The following is a 12,849-nucleotide window of genomic DNA, read 5'->3' as shown; positions in this document are numbered from 1 at the left end:
CTACTGGGTAGATTAGTAATATTGCTAGATATCTACTGCTATGCTACTGGGTAGACTATAGTAATATAGCTAGATATCTACTGCTATGCTACTGGGTAGATAAGTAACATAGATCTATATGCTATAATGCTATGTTACTGGGTAGACTATGGGCCTGTGTACATAACACTGTAAGCTATTTAAGAGTCCAAACTACATATTGTCAGTGTCATCACACAGGAATGCCACAGAGGCCAGATATGCATCAGCCAGTTTATGATCCTTTCTCTGCAGGTCACTCTAATGTACACTAAGGTCAGCTTCCCCTGGACTGGCCTGGTGGTTGGGAGGCATAAGGCTGATTAAATGCTGCTGCATGGTGTAACATGGGAAACAGGCTGAGTGTGTGTGTGCTGTAAGTTCTCATGCTACTCACCCATGTTTACTGTCATCATCAGGAAGTGATCTTGTTGAACTCAGAGCTCAACTCCTCTGGTCTGGCGGCTTTGAGCTCAACTCCTCTGGTCTGGCTGCTCTGAGCTCAACTCCTCTGGCCTGGCGACTCTGAGCTCAACTCCTCTGGCCTGGCGACTCTGAGCTCAACTCCTCTGGCCTGGCGACTCTGAGCTCAACTCCTCTGGCCTGGCGACTCTGAGCTCAAATCCTCTGTTCTGACTCTGAGCTCAACTCCTCTGGTCTGGTAAAGTCTTCACCCTGAGAGAAAGAACAAAAACACAGGTTAAAGTACATACTACATGGTCCACATTTCAATACAAGGGATTTGCTGATTTGATATCAATTGGAGTTGCTCATCTCATGTCCTCACATCAATGTTCTGGACCTCTACACTGTGTTACTAAGCCGTCAAGCACTTCCATCCATTCCTACAGGGCCAACATGTCCTGGTCAGGTTGGACAATATGTCAAGGAGGAACGCGCTCCCGTCAACTTCACTCTGGCGAGAGACATCTTGCTATAGAGCAGCGAACATATGTTGTCTCTCAGAGCAACGCGTGCCAGGCAGATTTAACTCAGTTCCGGATTTACTGTTGCGAGGGAACCCTCTGCCAGGGGAGTGGCGATTTCATCCCAAAATCATCGAGGAGGTGTGGGGGCGTTGCGGCAGGGCTGCCGTCGACCTGTACGCGTCGCAGGACAACGCCCACTGTCGCCTGCTCTTCACGATGAGAGATCACAACGCTCATCTAGGCGTGGATGCGCTGCCCAACAAGTGGCCAGACATGCTTCTGTATGTGGGCCTGATCCCCACTACTCTGGACAGAGTGAGAGCGAACAGTCTATCCCTCATCCTGATAGCCCCGCATTGGCCCGGGAAGCCATGACTGGCGGAGATTGTACCTGCTCCTGTACGCACAACCATGGCGCCTCCCACAGCGCAGGGATCTGCTATCCCAAGCGCTGGGCGAAATATTCCACCCTCATCCCGAGCCGATGAGGCTCTGGAGCCAACTTAGACTCTGTTGGCTCCAGAGCCTCTTCTACAAGAGGTCCTTACAACCTGAAGTGTATTCGAGAGGTGGTGTGAGAGACGCGAGTTGGTCCTCTTTCAACGTTCCATCCATGCCGTTCTCTCCTTCCTACAGCAATAGCTCGACAAGGGTAAAGCCTTTTCCACCGTTAAGGTCTACCTGGCCACAATCACCCCGTTAGGGTCTACCTGGCCACAATCACCCCGTTAAGGTCTACCTGGCCACAATCACCCCGTTAAGGTCTACCTGGCCACAATCACCCTGTTAAGGTCTACCTGGCCACAATCACCCCGTTAAGGTCTACCTGGCCACAATCACCCCGTTAGGGTCTACCTGGCCACAATCACCCCGTTAAGGTCTACCTGGCCACAATCACCCTGTTAAGGTCTACCTGACGACAATCACCCTGTTAAGGTCTACCTGGCCAGAATCACCCTGTTAAGGTCTACCTGACGACAATCACCCCTGGTTTGTTGTTTTAATGTCTCCATCCGGCTCACCCCCTGGTTCGTTGTTTTAATGTCTCCGTCCGGCTCACCCCCTGGTTCGTTGTTTAATGTCTCCGTCCGGCTCACCCCCTGGTTCGTTGTTTAATGTCTCCGTCCGGCTCACCCCCTGGTTTGTTGTTTAATGTCTCCATCCGGCTCACCCCCTGGTTTGTTGTTTAATGTCTCCATCCGGCTCACCCCCTGGTTCGTTGTTTAATGTCTCCGTCCGGCTCACCCCCTGGTTTGTTGTTTAATGTCTCCATCCGGCTCACCCCCTGGTTTGTTGTTTAATGTCTCCATCCGGCTCACCCCCTGGTTTGTTGTTTAATGTCTCCATCCGGCTCACCCCCTGGTTTGTTGTTTTATGAAGGGAGCGCGCCGTCTCCGTCCGGCTCACCCCCTGGTTTGTTGTTTTATGAAGGGAGCGCGCCGTCTCCGTCCGGCTCACCCCCTGGTTTGTTGTTTAATGTCTCCGTCCGGCTCACCCCCTGGTTCGCTGTTTTATGAAGGGAGCGCGCCGTCTCCGTCCGGCTCACCCCCTGGTTTGTTGTTTTATGAAGGGAGCGCGCCGTCTCCGTCCGGCTCACCCCCTGGTTCGTTGTTTAATGTCTCCGTCCGGCTCACCCCCTGGTTCGTTGTTTAATGTCTCCGTCCGGCTCACCCCCTGGTTCGTTGTTTAATGTCTCCGTCCGGCTCACCCCCTGGTTCGCTGTTTTATGAAGGGAGCGCGCCGTCTCCGTCCGGCTCACCCCCTGGTTCGTTGTTTAATGTCTCCATCCGGCTCACCCCCTGGTTCGTTGTTTTAATGTCTCCATCCGGCTCACCCCCTGGTTTGTTGTTTTATGAAGGGAGCGCGCCGTCTCCGTCCGGCTCACCCCCTGGTTCGCTGTTTTATGAAGGGAGCGCGCCGTCTCCGTCCGGCTCACCCCCTGGTTCGTTGTTTAATGTCTCCATCCGGCTCACCCCCTGGTTCGTTGTTTTAATGTCTCCATCCGGCTCACCCCCTGGTTCGTTGTTTTAATGTCTCTGTCCAGCTCACCCCCTGGTTCGTTGTTTTAATGTCTCCATCCGGCTCACCCCCTGGATCGTTGTTTAATGTCCCTGTCCGGCTCACCCCCTGGTTCGTTGTTTAATGTCTCCGTCCGGCTCACCCCCTGGTTCGTTGTTTAATGTCTCCATCTGGCTCACCCCCTGGATCGTTGTTTAATGTCTCCATCCGGCTCACCCCCTGGTTCGTTGTTTTAATGTCTCTGTCCAGCTCACCCCCTGGTTCGTTGTTTAATGTCTCCGTCCGGCTCACCCCCTGGTTCGTTGTTTTAATGTCTCCATCCAGCTAACCCCTTGGATCGTTGTTTAATGTCCCTGTCCGGCTCACCCCCTGGTTCGTTGTTTAATGTCTCCGTCCGGCTCACCCCCTGGTTCGTTGTTTAATGTCTCCGTCCGGCTCACCCCCGGTTCGTTGTTTAATGTCCCTGTCCGGCTCACCCCCTGGTTCGTTGTTTAATGTCTCCATCCGGCTCACCCCCTGGTTCGTTGTTTTAATGTCTCCATCCGGCTCACCCCCTGGTTCGTTGTTTAATGTCTCCGTCCGGCTCACCCCCTGGTTCGTTGTTTAATGTCTCCATCCGGCTCACCCCCTGGTTCGTTGTTTAATGTCTCCATCTGGCTCACCCCCTGGATCGTTGTTTAATGTCTCCATCCGGCTCACCCCCTGGTTCGTTGTTTAATGTCTCTGTCCAGCTCACCCCCAGGTTCGTTGTTTAATGTCTCCATCCGGCTCACCCCCTGGTTCGTTGTTTAATGTCTCCGTCCGGCTCACCCCCTGGTTCGTTGTTTAATGTCTCCATCTGGCTCACCCCCTGGTTCGTTGTTTAATGTCTCCATCTGGCTCACCCCCTGGATCGTTGTTTTAATGTCTCCATCCGGCTCACCCCCTGGTTCGTTGTTTTATGAAGGGAGCGCGCCGTCTCCGTCCGGCTCACCCCCTGGTTTGTTGTTTAATGTCTCTGTCCGGCTCACCCCCTGGTTTGTTGTTTAATGTCTCCATCCGGCTCACCCCCTGGTTCGTTGTTTTATGAAGGGAGCGCGCCGTCTCCGTCCGGCTCACCCCCTGGTTTGTTGTTTTATGAAGGGAGCGCGCCGTCTCCGTCCGGCTCACCCCCTGGTTCGTTGTTTAATGTCTCCATCCGGCTCACCCCCTGGTTTGTTGTTTTATGAAGGGAGCGCGCCGTCTCCGTCCGGCTCACCCCCTGGTTCGTTGTTTAATGTCTCCATCCGGCTCACCCCCTGGTTCGTTGTTTTAATGTCTCTGTCCAGCTCACCCCCTGGTTCGTTGTTTTAATGTCTCCATCCGGCTCACCCCCTGGATCGTTGTTTAATGTCCCTGTCCGGCTCACCCCCTGGTTCGTTGTTTAATGTCTCCGTCCGGCTCACCCCCTGGTTCGTTGTTTAATGTCTCCATCTGGCTCACCCCCTGGATCGTTGTTTAATGTCTCCATCCGGCTCACCCCCTGGTTCGTTGTTTTAATGTCTCTGTCCAGCTCACCCCCTGGTTCGTTGTTTTAATGTCTCCATCCGGCTCACCCCCTGGATCGTTGTTTAATGTCCCTGTCCGGCTCACCCCCTGGTTCGTTGTTTAATGTCTCCGTCCGGCTCACCCCCTGGTTCGTTGTTTAATGTCTCCGTCCGGCTCACCCCCGGTTCGTTGTTTAATGTCCCTGTCCGGCTCACCCCCTGGTTCGTTGTTTAATGTCTCCATCTGGCTCACCCCCTGGTTCGTTGTTTAATGTCTCCATCTGGCTGACCCCCTGGATCGTTGTTTTAATGTCTCCATCCGGCTCACCCCCTGGTTCGTTGTTTAATGTCTCCGTCCGGCTCACCCCCTGGTTCGTTGTTTTATGAAGGGAGCGCGCCGTCTCCGTCCGGCTCACCCCCTGGTTTGTTGTTTAATGTCTCTGTCCGGCTCACCCCCTGGTTTGTTGTTTAATGTCTCCATCCGGCTCACCCCCTGGTTCGTTGTTTTATGAAGGGAGCGCGCCGTCTCCGTCCGGCTCACCCCCTGGTTTGTTGTTTTATGAAGGGAGCGCGCCGTCTCCGTCCCGGCTCACCCCTGGTTCGTTGTTTAATGTCTCCATCCGGCTCACCCCCTGGTTTGTTGTTTTATGAAGGGGAGCGCGCCGTCTCCGTCCGGCTCACCCCCTGGTTCGTTGTTTAATGTCTCCATCCGGCTCACCCCCTGGTTCGTTGTTTTAATGTCTCTGTCCAGCTCACCCCCTGGTTCGTTGTTTTAATGTCTCCATCCGGCTCACCCCCTGGATCGTTGTTTAATGTCCCTGTCCGGCTCACCCCCTGGTTCGTTGTTTAATGTCTCCGTCCGGCTCACCCCCTGGTTCGTTGTTTAATGTCTCCATTTGGCTCACCCCCTGGATCGTTGTTTAATGTCTCCATCCGGCTCACCCCCTGGTTCGTTGTTTTAATGTCTCTGTCCAGCTCACCCCCCTGGTTCGTTGTTTTAATGTCTCCATCCGGCTCACCCCTGGATCGTTGTTTAATGTCCCTGTCCGGCTCACCCTGGTTCGTTGTTTAATGTCTCCGTCCGGCTCACCCCCTGGTTCGTTGTTTAATGTCTCCGTCCGGCTCACCCCCGGATCGTTGTTTAATGTCCCTGTCCGGCTCACCCCCTGGTTCGTTGTTTAATGTCTCCCATCCGGCTCACCCCCTGGTTCGTTGTTTAATGTCTCCATCCGGCTCACCCCCTGGTTCGTTGTTTAATGTCTCCATCTGGCTCACCCCCTGGGTCGTTGTTTAATGTCTCCATCTGGCTCACCCCCTGGATCGTTGTTTTAATGTCTCCATCCGGCTCACCCCCTGGTTCGTTGTTTAATGTCTCCGTCCGGCTCACCCCCTGGTTCGTTGTTTTATGAAGGGAGCGCGCCGTCTCCATCCGGCTCACCCCCTGGTTTGTTGTTTAATGTCTCCATCCGGCTCACCCCCTGGTTCGTTGTTTAATGTCTCCATCCGGCTCACCCCCTGGTTTGTTGTTTTATGAAGGGAGCGCGCCGTCTCCGTCCGGCTCACCCCCTGGTTCGTTGTTTTAATGTCTCCATCCGGCTCACCCCCTGGATCGTTGTTTTAATGTCTCCATCCGGCTCACCCCCTGGTTCGTTGTTTAATGTCTCCGTCCGGCTCACCCCCTGGTTCGTTGTTTTATGAAGGGAGCGCGCCGTCTCCATCCGGCTCACCCCCTGGTTTGTTGTTTAATGTCTCCATCTGGCTCACCCCCTGGTTCGTTGTTTAATGTCTCCATCTGGCTCACCCCCTGGATCGTTGTTTTAATGTCTCCATCCGGCTCACCCCCTGGTTCGTTGTTTAATGTCTCCGTCCGGCTCACCCCCTGGTTCGTTGTTTTATGAAGGGAGCGCGCCGTCTCCGTCCGGCTCACCCCCTGGTTTGTTGTTTAATGTCTCTGTCCGGCTCACCCCCTGGTTTGTTGTTTAATGTCTCCATCCGGCTCACCCCCTGGTTCGTTGTTTTATGAAGGGAGCGCGCCGTCTCCGTCCGGCTCACCCCCTGGTTTGTTGTTTTATGAAGGGAGCGCGCCGTCTCCGTCCGGCTCACCCCCTGGTTCGTTGTTTAATGTCTCCATCCGGCTCACCCCCCTGGTTTGTTGTTTTATGAAGGGAGCGCGCCGTCTCCGTCCGGCTCACCCCCTGGTTCGTTGTTTAATGTCTCCATCCGGCTCACCCCCTGGTTCGTTGTTTTAATGTCTCTGTCCAGCTCACCCCCTGGTTCGTTGTTTTAATGTCTCCATCCGGCTCACCCCCTGGATCGTTGTTTAATGTCCCTGTCCGGCTCACCCCCTGGTTCGTTGTTTAATGTCTCCGTCCGGCTCACCCCCTGGTTCGTTGTTTAATGTCTCCATCTGGCTCACCCCCTGGATCGTTGTTTAATGTCTCCATCCGGCTCACCCCCTGGTTCGTTGTTTTAATGTCTCTGTCCAGCTCACCCCCTGGTTCGTTGTTTTAATGTCTCCATCCGGCTCACCCCCTGGATCGTTGTTTAATGTCCCTGTCCGGCTCACCCCCTGGTTCGTTGTTTAATGTCTCCGTCCGGCTCACCCCCTGGTTCGTTGTTTAATGTCTCCGTCCGGCTCACCCCCGGTTCGTTGTTTAATGTCCCTGTCCGGCTCACCCCCTGGTTCGTTGTTTAATGTCTCCATCCGGCTCACCCCCTGGTTCGTTGTTTAATGTCTCCATCCGGCTCACCCCCTGGTTCGTTGTTTAATGTCTCCATCTGGCTCACCCCCTGGTTCGTTGTTTAATGTCTCCATCTGGCTCACCCCCTGGATCGTTGTTTTAATGTCTCCATCCGGCTCACCCCCTGGTTCGTTGTTTAATGTCTCCGTCCGGCTCACCCCCTGGTTTGTTGTTTAATGTCTCCATCCGGCTCACCCCCTGGTTCGTTGTTTAATGTCTCCATCCGGCTCACCCCCTGGTTTGTTGTTTTATGAAGGGAGCGCGCCGTCTCCGTCCGGCTCACCCCCTGGTTCGTTGTTTTAATGTCTCCATCCGGCTCACCCCCTGGATCGTTGTTTTAATGTCTCCATCCGGCTCACCCCCTGGTTCGTTGTTTAATGTCTCCGTCCGGCTCACCCCCTGGTTCGTTGTTTTATGAAGGGAGCGCGCCGTCTCCATCCGGCTCACCCCCTGGTTTGTTGTTTAATGTCTCCATCCGGCTCACCCCCTGGATCGTTGTTTTAATGTCTCCATCCGGCTCACCCCCTGGTTCGTTGTTTAATGTCTCCGTCCGGCTCACCCCCTGGTTCGTTGTTTAATGTCTCCATCCGGCTCACCCCCTGGTTCGTTGTTTAATGTCTCCGTCCGGCTCACCCCCTGGTTTGTTGTTTAATGTCTCCGTCCGGCTCACCCCCTGGTTCGCTGTTTTATGAAGGGAGCGTGCCGTCTCCGTCCAGCTCACCCCCTGGTTTGTTGTTTAATGTCTCCGTCCGGCTCACCCCCTGGTTCGTTGTTTAATGTCTCCGTCCGGCTCACCCCCTGGTTTGTTGTTTTATGAAGGAAGCGCGCCGTCTCCGTCCGGCTCACCCCCTGGTTCGTTGTTTAATGTCTCCGTCCGGCTCACCCCCTGGTTTGTTGTTTTATGAAGGAAGCGCGCCGTCTCCGTCCGGCTCACCCCCTGGTTTGTTGTTTTAATGTCTCTGTCCGGCTCACCCCCTGGTTTGTTGTTTTAATGTCTCCATCCGGCTCACCCCCTGGATCGTTGTTTTAATGTCTCCGTCTGGCTCATCCCCTGGTTCGTTGTTTAATGTCTCCATCCGGCTCACCCCCTGGATCGTTGTTTTAATGTCTCCGTCTGGCTCATCCCCTGGTTCGTTGTTTAATGTCTCCATTTGGCTCACCCCCTGGTTCGTTGTTTTATGAAGGGAGCGCGCCGTCTCCATCCGGCTCACCCCCTGGTTCGTTGTTTTAATTTCTCTGTCCGGCTCACCCCCTGGTTTGTTGTTTAATGTCTCCGTCCGGCTCACCCCCTGGTTTGTTGTTTTATGAAGGCAGGCTGAGTGGGCTGAGCAGGCTGAGTGGGCTGAGCGGGCTGAGTGGGCTGAGTGGGCTGAGTGGGCTGAGTGGGCTGAGTGGGCTGAGTGGGCTGAGAGGGCTGAGTGGGCTGAGAGGGCTGAGAGGGCTGAGAGGGCTGAGCGGGCTGAGCGGGCTGAGCGGGCTGAGCGGGCTGAGTGGGCTGAGTTGCCGTGAGTTTCTAGAACTGCAGCCAAACCCTCCCTGGCATGTTCCCTTCCCTTCTATCACATCAACACCATACTACTATTGTGCTGTTTAAAGGGATGACTCCTCTCCTCCTCTCCTCCCCTATCGCCTCCTCTCTTCTCCTCCCCTATTCTCTCCTCCTCCTCTCCTCCCCTATTCTCTCCTCTCCTCCTCTCCTATTCTCTCCTCCTCTCTTCTCTCCTCCTCCTCTCCTCCTCCCCTATTCTCTCCTCTCCTATTCTCTCCTCCTCTCCTCTCCTCCTCTCCTCTCCTATTCTCTCCTTCTCTCCTCCTCTCCTCCCCTATTCTCTCCTCTCCTCCTCTCCTATTCTCTCCTTCTCTCCTCCCCTATTCTCTCCTCCTCTCCTCCCCTATTCTCTCCTCCTCTCCTCTCCTATTCTCTCCTCCTCTCCTCTCCTATTCTCTCCTTCTCTCCTCCTCTCCTATTCTCTCCTTCTCTCCTCCTCTCCTATTCTCTCCTTCTCTCCTCCTCTCCTATTCTCTCCTTCTCTCCTCCTCTCCTATTCTCTCCTTCTCTCCTCCTCTCCGCCAGCCCAACTCTCCTCCACTCTTCTCCTCGCCCTGTAGATGGGCGATTCCACAGCCAGTGGAAGAAGAAAATATTTATAGTATGTCAGATTGTTCTTGCAATTCTCACATAGGAACTTCATTGGGAAGAAGAATGTTTAACTGGGCAATTCCACGATAATGGAATTGCGCTGAGACTCAGAATATTCACTTAAAATGTATGCCAACAAAAAAACGTTGTTTAAAATTTTTTTTAAACCATCCAACTCTTTGCACAATGACACATTTTAACAATTTACACTGAAAATGACTAAAAACACATTTACTGGAAAAACGGTGCAGATGCTAGATTTGGTTTCAGTTAAATCTCCCTGTTTATAGTGTCCACGTTTTCCCCAAAACTCCCAAAAATATCTGTTATGAATTGAGTCAACGATGTCTGCAGAAAGAATGGGCTGTCAGTAATGACAAGACACCTTGACTTTGAAAAAATCTCTTTTGGTTATTGAACTACAGAAAGTGGATTTACACCCGGTAACGGAATTCCGATAACGGATTTACATCATGGGTCCCTGATCTGTACTATACAGAAATACATCATGATGATATGAATGTCGTGCTCTTCATGGTGAGAATAGGAACACAAAAGGTAGAAATATACAATATCCTCCATTACATATTTGGGTGTTATTCTACACACTGTTATTTTAATGATCTCTGCCTCCAAACATGACCAAATTTGGTTGGTCCGGACCAGACCAAATCTGAACCAATCATAGACATCTATGTTTCATAAGTTTGGACATCAAAGTATAGTACAGTCCAGTGTAGTTCAGTATAATACAGTAGAGGGCAGTCCAGTGTAGTTCAGTATAATACAGTAGAGGGCAGTCCAGTGTAGTTCAGTATAATACAGTAGAGGGCAGTCCAGTGTAGTTCAGTATAATACAGTAGAGGGCAGTCCAGTCCAGTGTAGTTCAGTATAATACAGTAGAGGGCAGTCCAGTGTAGTTCAGTATAATACAGTAGAGGGCAGTCCAGTGTAGTTCAGTATAATACAGTAGAGGGCAGTCCAGTGTAGTTCAGTATAATACAGTAGAGGGCAGTACAGTGTAGTTCAGTATAATACAGTAGATGGCAGTCCAGTCCAGTGTAGTTCAGTATAATACAGTAGATGGCAGTCCAGTCCAGTGTAGTTCAGTATAATACAGTAGAGGGCAGTCCAGTGTAGTTCAGTATAATACAGTAGAGGGCAGTCCAGTGTAGTTCAGTATAATACAGTAGAGGGCAGTACAGTGTAGTTCAGTATAATACAGTAGAGGGCAGTCCAGTGTAGTTCAGTATAATACAGTAGAGGGCAGTCCAGTGTAGTTCAGTATAATACAGTAGAGGGCAGTCCAGTGTAGTTCAGTATAATACAGTAGAGGGCAGTCCAGTGTAGTTCAGTATAATACAGTAGAGGGCAGTCCAGTGTAGTTCAGTATAATACAGTAGAGGGCAGTCCAGTGTAGTTCAGTATAATACAGTAGAGGGCAGTACAGTGTAGTGTAGTTCAGTATAATACAGTAGAGGGCAGTACAGTGTAGTTCAGTATAATACAGTAGAGGGCAGTCCAGTGTAGTTCAGTATAATACAGTAGAGGGCAGTCCAGTGTAGTTCAGTATAATACAGTAGAGGGCAGTCCAGTGTAGTTCAGTATAATACAGTAGAGGGCAGTCCAGTGTAGTTCAGTATAATACAGTAGAGGGCAGTCCAGTGTAGTTCAGTATAATACAGTAGAGGGCAGTCCAGTGTAGTTCAGTATAATACAGTAGAGGGCAGTCCAGTGTAGTTCAGTATAATACAGTAGAGGGCAGTCCAGTGTAGTTCAGTATAATACAGTAGAGGGCAGTACAGTGTAGTTCAGTATAATAAAGTAGAGGGCAGTACAGTGTAGTTCAGTATAATACAGTAGAGGGCAGTACAGTGTAGTTCAGTATAATACAGTAGAGGGCAGTCCAGTGTAGTTCAGTATAATACAGTAGAGGGCAGTACAGTGTAGTTCAGTATAATACAGTAGAGGGCAGTCCAGTGTAGTTCAGTATAATACAGTAGAGGGCAGTCCAGTGTAGTTCAGTATAATCCAGTAGAGGGCAGTACAGTGTAGTTCAGTATAATACAGTAGAGGGCAGTCCAGTGTAGTTCAGTATAATACAGTAGAGGGCAGTCCAGTGTAGTTCAGTATAATCCAGTAGAGGGCAGTCCAGTGTAGTTCAGTATAATACAGTAGAGGGCAGTCCAGTGTAGTTCAGTATAATACAGTAGAGGGCAGTCCAGTGTAGTTCAGTATAATACAGTAGAGGGCAGTCCAGTGTAGTTCAGTATAATCCAGTAGAGGGCAGTCCAGTGTAGTTCAGTATAATCCAGTAGAGGGCAGTACAGTGTAGTTCAGTATAATACAGTAGAGGGCAGTCCAGTGTAGTTCAGTATAATACAGTAGAGGGCAGTCCAGTGTAGTTCAGTATAATACAGTAGAGGGCAGTCCAGTGTAGTTCAGTATAATACAGTAGAGGGCAGTCCAGTGTAGTTCAGTATAATACAGTAGAGGGCAGTCCAGTGTAGTTCAGTATAATACAGTAGAGGGCAGTCCAGTGTAGTTCAGTATAATACAGTAGAGGGCAGTACAGTGTAGTTCAGTATAATACAGTAGAGGGCAGTCCAGTGTAGTTCAGTATAATCCAGTAGAGGGCAGTCCAGTGTAGTTCAGTATAATCCAGTAGAGGGCAGTCCAGTGTAGTTCAGTATAATACAGTAGAGGGCAGTCCAGTGTAGTTCAGTATAATACAGTAGAGGGCAGTCCAGTCCAGTGTAGTTCAGTATAATACAGTAGAGGGCAGTACAGTGTAGTTCAGTATAATACAGTAGATGGCAGTCCAGTCCAGTGTAGTTCAGTATAATACAGTAGAGGGCAGTCCAGTGTAGTTCAGTATAATACAGTAGAGGGCAGTCCAGTGTAGTTCAGTATAATACAGTAGAGGGCAGTCCAGTGTAGTTCAGTATAATACAGTAGAGGGCAGTCCAGTGTAGTTCAGTATAATACAGTAGAGGGCAGTCCAGTGTAGTTCAGTATAATACAGTAGAGGGCAGTCCAGTGTAGTTCAGTATAATACAGTAGAGGGCAGTACAGTGTAGTTCAGTATAATACAGTAGAGGGCAGTCCAGTGTAGTTCAGTATAATACAGTAGAGGGCAGTCCAGTGTAGTTCAGTATAATACAGTAGAGGGCAGTCCAGTGTAGTTCAGTATAATACAGTAGAGGGCAGTACAGTGTAGTTCAGTATAATACAGTAGAGGGCAGTCCAGTGTAGTTCAGTATAATCCAGTAGAGGGCAGTCCAGTGTAGTTCAGTATAATCCAGTAGAGGGCAGTCCAGTGTAGTTCAGTATAATCCAGTAGAGGGCAGTCCAGTGTAGTTCAGTATAATACAGTAGAGGGCAGTCCAGTGTAGTTCAGTATAATACAGTAGAGGGCAGTCCAGTGTAGTTCAGTATAATACAGTAGAGGGCAGTCCAGTGTAGTTCAGTATAATACAGTAGAGGGCAGTCCAGTG

General features: G+C 50.9%; 1 protein-coding gene across 1 annotated transcript in view; it reads right to left on the bottom strand.

Annotated features, from left to right (window-relative positions):
* The window catches only part of LOC121556447 (mitogen-activated protein kinase kinase kinase 3-like), a 184,291-nt gene that overhangs the window by 158,679 nt on the left and 12,763 nt on the right, over positions 1-12,849 (bottom strand). The window contains exon 2 of the mRNA XM_045221430.1: positions 416-693. Coding sequence (XP_045077365.1) covers positions 416-434 — 19 coding nt within the window. The 5' untranslated portion in view covers positions 435-693. The remainder of the gene's footprint in view (positions 1-415; positions 694-12,849) is intronic.

The sequence above is a fragment of the Coregonus clupeaformis genome, chromosome 7 (assembly GCF_020615455.1).
Source record: "Coregonus clupeaformis isolate EN_2021a chromosome 7, ASM2061545v1, whole genome shotgun sequence".
NCBI lineage: Eukaryota > Metazoa > Chordata > Actinopteri > Salmoniformes > Salmonidae > Coregonus > Coregonus clupeaformis.
The sequence above is the reverse complement of the archived record's forward strand: the minus strand, read 5'-3'. Positions and strand labels throughout refer to the sequence as shown.